General features: G+C 39.9%; 1 protein-coding gene across 1 annotated transcript in view; it reads right to left on the reverse strand.

The window, feature by feature from the left end:
• Positions 1–13368, reverse strand: part of uvrag (UV radiation resistance associated gene) — a 150489-nt gene that overhangs the window by 15971 nt on the left and 121150 nt on the right. The window contains exon 14 of the mRNA XM_007259445.4: positions 5892–5983. Coding sequence (XP_007259507.3) covers positions 5892–5983 — 92 coding nt within the window. The remainder of the gene's footprint in view (positions 1–5891; positions 5984–13368) is intronic.

The following is a 13368-nucleotide window of genomic DNA, read 5'->3' on the forward strand; positions in this document are numbered from 1 at the left end:
AATGCATCAGCTGTGGAAGATTCTGCACTTTTGACATTAAAATTCTTTTTTATGCATAGTACAGTTATTCTTACTACTTTTTTGCTGAATATCATTCAATTAAACAGGATTTTAGACACACTCTGTAAATAAATGCACAGTTGGGTATCAGTTTTCTATAAGCACTGATGATATCCTGGATATGTTTATATGTGAAAATGTATCAGGATAAGATAAAATGTCAGTATATTCTCCAGCCCTTATGTCTGTTACATGAACATATATCTGTTATAAAGCCTTGGTTTAAATGGTAATGAAATGAAACACCAGGATTTTTCCATAATTGATGTCACGGACCCAATCACTGCAGAGCTGATGAATAAAACATTACAGCGTATTATGGATCAACTCTTCACTGATAAAACCGCATAATCATTTCTGCGGTTGACTAATGATCGACTTTGCCAGCTAATTGTTGCAGCTCTAATCGTTTGTGGCGTCCCAAATGAGCATGGGAGCAATCAGACGCAGCTGCTGGAAGCGAGCGTGGAATCGGGCTGATGAGAGTGAACGAAGCTTCGGGTCAGTTGTATAATTGGGAATTTCCCAGAAGAAAAGTGCAGATCTGGAGCAGACTCAGGACTCCAGAGGGGGTTAACGGATCAAACGTTAATAAGGAGGCTTCAGAAATTCATCTGTGAAATACAGAACATGTGGATGTATCTCCCCAGACACACACACACACACACAAATATACAGAGGCATGAAGAGTGGAACAATCCATATCTCCCATTATACGGATAAATCCTTGTCCTAATTCTCCCCGAGAACAAAGCAGAGATCTGCTGACTTCCTGCATGCTCAATTTGCTGAACACACTAAAGGAAATGACTCACAATGCAAACGGACAGTATCTCACACACCTGCAATATCAGTCAAATGTTTGGACAAACCATTTTGTTGTTTGTTAACACTGTATCTTTATGAGCTTTATGAGCATTCTTCATAAAGCCACATGAGCTTTGACATAAGCCTTGAAAGACATTCATAAAGTCTTATTACAGTGAGCATCAAAACTCAACAACTAAAACCTGACACTAAAACTACATACACTCATGGTCATTGGAACGCTAAGCTATTTTATGGAAGCTAAAGGTTACCAGAAGAAGTGCGTGGAATTGTAGAAGTTTCATATTATGTTGTGTAATAATCCATCCAATGCAGATGAAAAAATCTCACGCAGCTGCTGCAGATTTTGTGGTAGGGGTGAAGTGTAGATAGCGCATCCAAAAGAACCCCGCACATTTTCAGTCAGAGACAGATCTGGCATTGCGATTGGACATGGCATAGTATCAATCTCTTCAAGGCAAGCTCTTGAGATGGCAGCAGTCTGTGCACAAGCATTGTCCTGTTGAAATAGTGCATGGGAGTGCACGTTCAGAAAAGGTTGAGCTACTGGTTGCAGGAGCTTATTAACGTAACGTTGGTCAGTAAAAGTGTTTAAACAGTAATGAGGACCAAAGGTGAACATCAAACCTTTCAGACCAAACCACTGATCCTGATGCTGAGCACAGTGTCTCCACACAGAGATTCACTGGTTGTCTCCAGCAAGACACCATTCTGACTTAGTGGTCTTGACTAACTGCTAAATTTCACAGCTGCAGTTTATATTTGTCATAATTAAGCTTAAGCATTTTAACCACAATGTATTTAACACAGAGAGAGAAAGAGATAAAGAGAGATGAAGCTAGAGATAAAAAAAAGATAGACAAAAAGAAAAAAACAGGCAGGATATCAGGCGGGTTGTCTGCTGTGCACAGGTTAACTCCCTGCAGTTTGTAGGTTTTTATGCCTCAGTATTTCACGTCTTTGGTCCCTTGTGCTGGAAACACAACCTGAATTTAGGTTTTTTCGCAGGGAGGAGGGGGAGGAGGGGAGTGATGTGGAAGGGCAATAAAAGAAATCTGCAACTAACGTAAAATGAAAGGAATGCGTTTCACCGTTCAACCGAGCTTTTCCCCCGCGGTCCGCAGCGTCCGTCCGACACGGTCAGCAGCACAATCCACCGAGTTTCACCCTGCGGTAACTTACCTCAATGAGGGGCTCGGAAAAGTGTAACTTATTCTTTACAGCTGACGTTTTTACACAGCCAGCCTCCGAGCAGAGCTGTTTACTGCAGTGGGCAGGGCTTACTGAGTCTTCGCTACAGCTGAACGGTATTAGGTTAAAAGCCAAACAGCTATTTTATAATATTTCTATTGTGCTAAGGTGTTATTAGGCCTTTTAAAAATGACATTACACACGACATTACATACTTTTACACTTTAACCAGGCTGCCATCTTATACAGTATATGCCTTCTTAACTTAATGGAAGTCAACATTATTCTAAGTCAACTATTCTATGGGTCTCTTAATCGTTAAAGATCGTTATAGATTAATTAATTCCATTATTTAAAAATATTTTAAATAAATTAAAACTACATAAAAACATTGCTTGCAATAACACACCTTAGTGTCACTTACAGCGTATAAAGTTCATTCATTTAATGGGTCTTTTTATTGGGTCTGTCCCAATAATTACATTATCTACATATCATACGATACATGGTTATGACCTCAACCATTCTTGCTGATGTTATTTTATTATAAATGTTATTTTATTTATTTATTACCATTTGTTTCAGACTATAAGTGGCACAGGATTATAAGGTGCAATCAATGAACGTCTATTTTCTGGTCTATTTTCATTCATAAGGTGCACCACATTATAAAGCGCATTATGCGATTATAAGGAACAGGGGTGTGGCTGTGTTTTCCTCCTAATTTAGCAGATCTCACAGTAGGTGGTGTTGGAGGATAGTTAAGCAAAGCTAAACTAAGTAAACAAAATTGTAATTCATAAAATAAAAGTCAAACGAGCACTGGATGTTAAGCTACACAGATTTCTCTCTTGAAAAGCTTAGATGGGTTAGCGGCTAATGCCACCTGACAGCACTACACTGAACCAAGCTAATATCAGCTACCGGTTTGTCCCACGTAGCTTGTTTTAACAAGGATTAACAGGCAGAATACAGTCCAATATACTCACCTCTGAACGATGAAAGAGCTAGCGCTTAGCGTGGTTAGTGGATAATGCTAATACTGCTCCAGCCTCAGTGCTGGAGAACTAAACTGAAACTAGTTAAGAACTCTGTTATGTGGCAGTAATTTTCATATTTTACACTTTTTCTTAAACTAAAATTGTAGGATGTTATGTTTGCTCTGTTTAATATTAAAGCTAATCATAAAAAAATAATTAAATGCAAAGGAAACAATAGCTTGCACATCTGCTGTTTGTTTATAAATAGAAAGACTGAAGTTGTTAACGCTATGTAAGAACTAATTGAATGAATCGCTCATATATTTGAAAAATATCAAGATCAAACCTTTGTTTTTACAATTTTACTCAGCTAGTAGATAGCTAGTAGAGTTATAAGTGGCATAAAATTATTAAAAAATGACAATAATATAAATGAATGCATTAATTTTTCAGAAAATACATATTACATATAAATACATTTTTCAGACAGAAACGGTTTTCCTGACACTTTAGGCGAGGAAGAATGAGTGTAACGAATAAAGAGTAAGGTGAGAGAACTAGAGAAAACAATTCCCCAGCCAACCCCATGTTTTAGAGAGAATGCTGTTATGTAACTGCTCTCTATACTGAAATTTAAATCACCTCACACTGATGGCCTGCTAAAATTATTATTATGCGTTTATACATTTGTTTTGTTTTTTCCAATTTAACTACACCAATTGTCCCAAACATTCAGTTGCTACTCAGCTGTATATCCCCATCACAAAAGACTCCGCCTCTTTTTAAACTGCTGATGCTGCATTGCTGAGTAGCATCACAGCGCACTCGGTGGAAAGCGCAGCAACTCGGTTCTGATACATCAGCTCACAGACGCCTTGTGCTGCAGACATCACCCTTTAGAGTGATAAGTGGGAAAGAGTGCCATCTACCCACCCAGATCAAGGCCAATTGTGCTCTCTCAGGGCTGTGGCAGCTGATGGCAAGCTGCATGACCGGGATTCGAACCAGCAATCTCCCGATCATAGTGGCACAGCTTTAGACCGCTGGACTTGCATTTTTATACTTGTTTATATGCACACTTGTTTATGTCTGTGTGTATGTGTGTGTGTGTGTGTATGCATGTATGTGTATGTGTGCCCTTTAGCTATGGAGGCCACTGGACTTCCCCTTCCTGCCATGGAGGACGTTGCAGAGGTCAAGAGGTCACACTTCATTTCATCTGTTCCCTCTTAAACACTTCCCCGCCGCATTAGCAGTGTGTTCGGGGGACGTCAGAGGCTTTATTTAACCTGGCCTCCTTCCTTCCCTAAACACAGATTATTAAATTATTGAGCAGAACGTCGTCTTTGCCAAGCGCTGAACCCGGACACAGAGTCCGGATCAAAGCCGGATCGGGAGGGTTACGGGTGGGTCTCAGACTGGCTATCCACTCATGAATATGCCATTAATTTCACTCAAATCAGTGAAATCTCATACATAGCTCTGCTGTCAGTTACACAATATCACATCACACAGTTATTTACATTTACAGGCAATTTAGACCCATAGAACAGCTTTAGCACTGCTGCTATCAGTCAGTGTTGGTGCAGCACATTCCAGAAGTAGATGCTAATGCTAGGTAGCATGTTTAGGGAGAAAATGTGATTCATAGTCAAAGACTGTTCAACTCCAAACAGCAGTGATTAACTGAGCAGCTGAACTGCATAAGTGTTTTTTTCTGAATGAGTGAAATCATCTTAAATCCAGATATTATATAGAGATATTATGATCAAGAAAACTTACATTGTGTGTCTACTTACATTGAGACACTGAACACAATGTCTTGATATGTTTTAAGATGTCTTCATATTTGTGGATTCAGACAAAGGTAAGGTAAAACTGTTTAATATTGTACACAGTAAGAGTTAAAAGGGTCTTTTTCTTTTTTTTTTGTAAATTAATCCTATAGTCATCCTGACTATGAAGGAACTCATTAAAAAAACATGTTGTAACTTAAACGTGTTCAATAAACCGAAATACTCAAAATACTGGGGTGCTGTTTACTTGTGATTTCTGAAGCTGGTAACTCTGATAAACTTACTCTGATCAACAGATGCTTTCTTCCCTGGGGCGGTGCTGATGAGAGCTTCATCTGATGAGAGTTTCATCATACCGTTTTTCATGGTCTTTGCGACTGCACTTGAGGATAGTTTCAAAGTTCTTAAAATGTTTTAAAAATTGACTGATCTCATTTCTTTTAAGTTTTTTTCTTTGTTTAGTTGAGTAGTTCTTGCCATAATATGGATTAAAACATTACTTAAATAGAGATATTCACTGTATACCAACTCTACCTCTTCACAACTTTACAACTGATGCTCTCAAACACATTAAGAGGGCAAAAAATCAAGTAATTAACTCCTGACAAGTACAGCACAGCTGTTAACTGAGAGCCATTTCAGGTGACTCTACCTTAAAAATGTATAGATGTGCAAAGCTGTCATCAAAGCAAGAGGTGCTACTTTGCAGAATGTAAAATATAAAACATTCTGATTAGTTTTACACTTTCTCGTTTACTAAATAATTTGATATGTTTTTCTTCATAGTTCGGATGACTTTGGTATTAATCATAACTTTGGTAATAATGAAAAAAACACAGATTTTAAGGTCTGTCCAAACTTTTGAACATTTCTACATCCATTTAATAACACACAACATAGACTGGTCCATAAATTTGACATAATGAAAAGACTGACTTCAAGCTTAACATTAGGCAAAAAAGACCAGATTCCCTTTAATAAAGTGACAACAGATGCCTCTGAACCAATTTCCTAAGGAAAAAGGCATCAAACTCACCATCTAACCATCAGACCATGTTCCAGAAAGTTCTTCAGGTTAGGCAGAGTCTGCCGCAGGTCCGGTGTGGAGAGGCCATGCTGGTACCGAAGCTGCAGAGACAGAAGCAAACAGAAACAGATGTTAAATCCAAAAGCCAGGCGTGACCACAGGCAGCATTACGGGTGTTTTGATGCCAGTCCTGAATGACTTGTCCAGCCCACTTTTATTACAACAATGCACTTCCCTTAATCAGTACAATACCGACATCAATGACCATACTGTTCTGCTTTCAGACTTTTGCCAGCACTACTACTGACGGGTCAAAAGGTCAAGAAATACAACATACCTTTTTTAGCATATTAATATTTAATCCAATCTGTTTTAATCAAGCAACACTGCACAGTGGAATGGGGCACCACCCCTCATAAAAGAAGATGTTGGGTGTTGATTTGCCTGTTTAACCAGAATTAGAGAGTAGAGAGTAGTTCTCTCTGAGAGCTTTCTTGATCTTCTAGATCAGTGTTTCCCAACCTTGGTCCTGGAGCCACAATATCCTGCCTATTTGAGTGTTTCCAACACACATGATCCTACCTATTAAGCCACTGTGCCTTTCAGAGTTTATTGAGTGTGTTAAATCAGCAACAATACATAACATAACGTGTAGGACAGAGTGTCTCGAGGACCAGGGTTGGGAAACACTGTTCTAGATCTAGATCTAGATCTGTTGCTCTATCTTGACTTCCACAGTTCCCATGAACTGATATTTCCTAATAACGATGCACACTGTAAAAACACAGTCAGAAAACACACAGTCTTATCGGTTTTCCCTGCCTTTTTCCGTTTTTAGATGTTTAGACTGTTGCTTAGAGGATTTTTGACTAATAAGTGTCAGCCAGGGTTTGAAGAGTCAGAAAATATATTATAAATTATACAGATTTGAAACGTGAACAGGTGTAAGTCCATTCATACAAGGCCCAATATTACATACATCAAATCGCAACAGAATTGTATAAGAGCTCAGGAATCATGATAAAATAATATATAGCTACTCCCATCCCGGTGTTCTGGCACTCGTGCGATAGGAAAAGCTGCTGAAAGACATAGCGGAAGCTTCCAGGAACCACAGTAGCAGCAGATTTGCCCTCAAGATGCTCAATCACGTCACACTACACAGAGGAGAATTCCAGAGACTCCAGCATTTCCACTTACAATCAACCTGAACACTCAGGCACTGAGCCACCAGAAGCTGAAACCATCACACACACACACACACACACACACATACACACACTGTGTACATATGGTAAAGGCATTGGGTCTGTTTGGTGCAGAGAGCCACTGAAGGAGGACATAAACCAATAATATTTCAAGTGTTCCCTAAAGTTTTAAACTAATACGTCTTAGCACGATGTTCATACACCACACATCCTCCTCCTCCACCTCCACCTCTCTTTAATCGGGACCAATATTCATTCAAATATTCCAAAGATCTTTTAGGAGACCCCACAGTCCAGCACATGTGCAGAACCTGTTACTGCGGACCAGATAGTACCTTTCCTCACGCAGCCTGGATTTATCTTCACATGACAATTTAAGCATTTACAGCCCTGTAAAGCAGCGGCCGAGCGCAGACCTTCTACATCTACAGCACTTACTCCTGCCTCCCTCGCAGACGAGGAGGACACAGAGGAACATCTGGAGCAGATGAGAAGAGGAACAGCGTGAAACCACGCCTCCATTTCCCATCCAGAGACACGGTCCCTGGGGACCAAACCGCTGACATGCACCCTCTCTGAGGAAAGGACCATACGAATGAAACAGCCATCCAGACGTTCTGACAGACAGATTCCACTTCTGTTTCTGGTTCCTGCTCTTGTCTCCCGTTAACAGCTTTAGTGATAGCGTGACCTCTGAACTACAAATGACACACACTGTTTCAGCCAGCATTATCACCAAATAGCTTGAAGACAAAATCCATTATTCGTCTGCTAATCTATGCAAAAGTACTAGCGTTTGTGGACCCCTCCATAACTGCAGTTTTAAGTTGTTGCCGTCGGAGTGGCACACCAGACAACTGCCCATTCCTCAACAAACACCATTCCAGCAGTGAAGCATGGTGGTGGCAGCATCCCAGCAGTGGACACTAGGCATTGAGCAACTGTTGAATGCAACTGTTGAAAATAAAATTAAAACGGTCCTCAGGGCTTGCTGTGTGTAATTGTGTTAGCTTAACCATTCCCAGAGCTCTCCTTAGGAAAGACCAGTATTCCCAGTTCCTGTCTGGAGTTTTTTTCACTTTTCAGAAAAGTTAGAACACAAATGTTTGTATAGATAAGACTGATAACATCCTGGTGAATTTCAGTGTTTGTTAGCAATGTTAGCCTAGCACACAAAAAAACAGACATCTAAGGGATGATGGACTGGATATGGGGTTACAGATCATTCACAATGCTTTGATTATTCGCTACACTGTTACTTTAATTACTTTTGTAAGTACCTAAACTACTAAAAGTAATACACTATTATTAGTAATATTATCAAAGTCATTTTATTTTATTTATTATTAATTTAAATCTATTTATTGCTCCTGAGAGCAGGCCAATTTCTCACACACACACACAGACACACACAGACACACACAGACACACACAGACACACACAGACACACACACACACAGAGAGAGAGAGAGAGAGAGCAGATCAGGGAGTTGAACAAGGTCCAATAGGATTAATGGCTGTGTTTTACTCCTCTACTGCATTTGCACATGTTTGATGCAGACCTGCAGCAACTGTGTGTGTGTGAGTGAGAGAGAGAGAAATACAGAGAGAGAGAGAAGGAGGGAGAGAGAGAGAAAGATACAGAGAAAGAAAGAGAGAGAAAGACAGAGAGAGAGAAAGAGAGAGAGAAAGACAGAGAGAGAGAAAGACAGAGAGAGAGAGAGAGAGAGAGAGAGAGAGAGAAAGATACAGAGAAAGAGAGAGAGAGAAAGACAGAGAGAGAGAGAGAGAGAAAGAGAGAGAGAGATGTGGGTCAGAAGTATGGACTGAGAGAGTTATTGGGTTATTCAGTAGTTCTATTTTTCTCCCCCTTCTTCTTGTCATCCCCCTCCACTTCTTTCACTTCTGCCTCCCTCATCCACACTCTTTTTTCCTTTCTGCCCCCTCTCTCTTTTCCGTTCTGCCAATCTATTCTCTCTCTCTTTTGAGGCCCCCAAACTTCATTACTCTCTCTCTCTCTCTGTGTTCCAGCCTAACTTTTTCTTTTTAACCATTTCTCTTGTTCTCTGTCTTTCTTTATCTTCTCCCTAGCTTTTTCCCCTTCATTCCCCTCTCTATTCTTTTTCCCGCCTCTATATCTCTCTCAACCACGTTTTTCTCTTTATTCTCTTCTGTCCCTCTTTCCCCACTCTGTCGTTTTCTGTTCTGCCCCCATCCTTCTGCCTTAAACTCTTCTTCTCACCCCCCCCCCCACTCTCTTACTCTCTATTCTGCCCTCCAACCCCCACATTCTTCTGCCCCTCTCTCTCTTTTCTCCCCCTCCTCTGTATAATTGTGCGGTGCTGCTCTGAGGGTAATTGATCAGGCTTTATTAAGACATGAGCTGGATGTAGCCAGATGTTCACAAGCTGTGTGTGTGTGTGTGTGTGTGTGTGTGTATGTTTTGCAGATCCATCAGCTGTCCCAGAGGCCCGCTTCATTCAGGTTTTGTTATGACAGAGTTGTGTTTTCCTGTTATTTTGGTCCAGGCCTGTAGGAGGAGCCATGCTGAGTTACCAGTCGTACAGTGTCAGAAACCCTATAAACAAGTTTATTAGAGATTTCAGTCTGAGAAGAGTGTGGAAGTTTAGACACACCTTTAGCTGCATGCTAATTAGCCTAATTTAACATCCATTTCTAGCTACTATAGCCTCGTAGCTCCAGCTAATAAAGGTACATTAGCTTGTTGCTAGCTGCTTGTTAGCAACATTAGCCCTAAAGCTCCAGCACTGAATGGTGAATAGAAGCTTCCTTAACATTTGAGCTTTATTAGCCTTAGAGTACAGCTAATTAGCAGGGAAGAAACTCCCAGCCTGTGTAAAAGTTCTTCAGATGCTAAAGATGTGTGAGCTGAACACTTTAACATGACTGTTTCTGAGCTGCGGATCTGCTGTGGGAGGAAACCTGTGGCTTTCGCCTCATGGTGTCAAAGACGAGCATTATCTGTCTCGTGATGTGGGGCTGTCTGAGTGTGTGTGAGTGTGTGATGTCATGTTCTGAAGCCAAGTGTTGAAATGCAGACAGGCATGCGAGATTAGCCGGAGCACGAGGAGCAGCAGAACCATGACATCATCTGACAGGACCGAGCAGACCTCTTTAGTGTAGTGTATATAAGCGAGTGTAAGTGTGTGTGTGTGTGTGTGTGTATACATATAAATTAGAAAGATAGTGTGTATAGTTCTTTATTCAGCTTCAGTGAGGCTTCGATAACTGCATTACAACAATAAAACACCTCAACATCCCAAAAGTCCAGGTTCAGCACAGATTGAGGTCAGATCAGAACAGAACTATTTTAGATTTAATCCTAATCCAATGCAATCTAAATCAGAATTTCAGATTCAGCACATAATCAGTTCATACTTAATCCAGATTGTTTAGATTCAGTCCAGATTCAAAACAATTGTTTTAGATGAAATTACTTTTTGACTTTTTATTATTACACTTTTTAACCAATAAAATTCCATGATTTTTTCATGAATTTTCCATTTTTAAAACTTGTGCAGACATGGACAATAAAACCAAAAATCAGCTATTATATGATTCAGACACAATTTTTTTTAAATAAAATGTGTGTCTGATCCTGAGAGCTCCATTGTGTAGGGCTAAATTACTGAATTAACTCAGAGCTGAAGTATTTGTAAGCTCAAAATAATTTCCATTGTAGTTTTATTTTTCCAAAACTTACTATTCTCATATTCCATGACTTTTCCAGGTTTTTCATGCTTGTACAAACCCTGACAGTCCAGTTAGTTCAACTTGATATGATTAAACATTAACAGGATCAAATCTAAATTTGATCCAGATTTAGTCAATATCCAATTCAAATTTAGTCTTATTCCAGAGCAGCAGAGCCGAGTGTAGTGATTCCTCCAGCCTTTATCATCACCTCACCTTTCCTTCTCATCATCATCATCCATCATCATGCTCTCATAGTATTTAATATAATTTTTGTATGATTTCATCCCAATTTTCTCACCAATTTTGGTTGGCCGATTATCTAACCCACTCAGCTAGACTAGCGCATGCCTCCTCTTATACATGTGAAACCAGCCACCACCCTTTTTTGTAGCATTACAGATTAGCCAGCATCCTCTGAGGAAAGCACAACGACTCAGTTCCGATACTTCAGCTTGCAGACGCCTTCTGCTTTACCTGCAGGACTGATGAGAGGAGAGAGCGCCACCTACCCACTCAGAGAGAGCAGGGCCAATTGTGCTCACTGGCTGGTGATGAAAAGAAGCATGATCTGGATTTAAAACATTGCTCAACTCAGATTTTTTGAGCCGTTTACATTCACAAATGTAAGTGAGCTGTATCATAGTTGAGCTGTAAGTGAATCTGTCCCTGAAAATACTCATATTCGCACATTAATAAGTGTATAAACGTTGCCTTCTTCACCAACAACAACTCATATTTGAGAGACGACTCGTAGCTTTATAAAGGGAAATAGATGCGATAGCAGCTCATATGTGGAGCATCTTTTGCTCGAGTGGAGAAACAGCAAACAGCTGGTCTGAAGTGCATGCTCAGGTCGAGGAGGTGAAAAAAGACCAGGCGGTTTGCTTTTGCTGTTTTTGCAGCTATAGCTGCACCAAGAGATGTGTGGGTACAAGAGAAAGAGAAAAAAAAAAACACATCAATTCTGATGTGACCGTTCACATTCATGTCGCATGTCCATGGATCAGATACATATACAATTTAGGACCACAAATGAAAGTGACTCAAATCCGATAGAAAAAAAAATTTATTTGGCATGTTCACACAGCCATGAAAAAATCAGATCTGTGCCACGTTGAGCAAAAAACCTGGTACCTGCTTGGTAATGTGAACGTGGCCTTTGTGGACCACTCAGAGCCCCTAATTCAAACTACTGAGATTTATCTCTCTCTCTTACTCTCACTTTAGATGCTCTGCTGTGTAATAAAGAAGATATAAAGCAGAATAAGCACAGCCTTCCTCCTCTTTTCTTAAAACAGGAATAAACAACACACAAACACACACGTGCACACACACAGTAAGATGTGTTAGGCTGTCTGGGCTGCAGCTCAGCTGAATGTTAGATTCGATTAAATCTGACAGCACAAACCTAAACACACGAGAACGCCAAAACAGCACAGCAGGTGGCAAAAGCTTCTCTAACACACACACACACACAAACAGACACACACAGTCAGGCAGAGAAACACTGAGTGAGAGACATGAAATTGGCAGACTAATATTCAACTGATATGAACAGGTTACTGCAGTAAAGTCCAAATGATTTTTAGCATAACTTTTAACATCCCTTTTAATGAACACATTCTGCTACTTTAAATTACACACACTGCTGAGACAGAGCACGCACAGCTTATCTAGTTCCCGTAAAGAAGAGCTTCCAAAAGAATAGGACTCTCTGGAGTAAAAATATACACAGTCCTGTCTGGATATTATGAACTTCTTTGTTCCTACAATCACTGTACTTATTTTCAGCTCCACTTCTTAGTTGTTTAACTACAGACTGTAGTCCTGTACCTGTGTCTCTGCATACTTTACTATCCTCCTTTCACCCTGTTCTTCAATGGTCAGAACCCCACAGGAGAGACCACCACAGAGCAGCTATTATTTGGTTAATGGGTGAAGATTCTCAGCACTGTAGTTAGATGTTAGTGTGTGTTGTGCTGTTATGAATGGATCAGACACAGCAGTGCTGCTGGAGTTTTTAAACTAAGAATTAGTTTGTAGGTATTGTAGGTAATGTAGGTATTAAAATATTTTTATCTATACAGGTCAGATTGAGATGGGTTATCATCACCATGCTGTCAGTACAGGCTGAGCTGATAATTATTATTCCATTCTTGTTCAAGTGCTATGAAATTGCTTTAAACCACGTGGAAGCAGCCTTGTTACAAAATAAACCAATCACGCAACCCCACAAGCAGCACCAGGAGCAGATAGCTTCCACCACACTAGGGGTGTGCCATATCGTATGGTCGCCATATCGTATGGTCGCAATAATATCGCCAAAAAATTTGAATATTGTGAACGATATTATAGCCTGAAAAATCGTGACATATCACCCACTGTATCACACTGTTCTCATTTCTTATTATATATCTACTAGAGACAGATTCTATCTGTCCAGTATCATTTATTTTACTTATATATAAACTTAGATATTTGGAGTGCATTATTAGTATCATGACATTCTGGATCATTGACTACTGTTACAAATCTGATAAAATAATTATTTTTTATCTCA

This window comes from Astyanax mexicanus, chromosome 20, assembly GCF_023375975.1.
Source record: "Astyanax mexicanus isolate ESR-SI-001 chromosome 20, AstMex3_surface, whole genome shotgun sequence".
NCBI lineage: Eukaryota > Metazoa > Chordata > Actinopteri > Characiformes > Acestrorhamphidae > Astyanax > Astyanax mexicanus.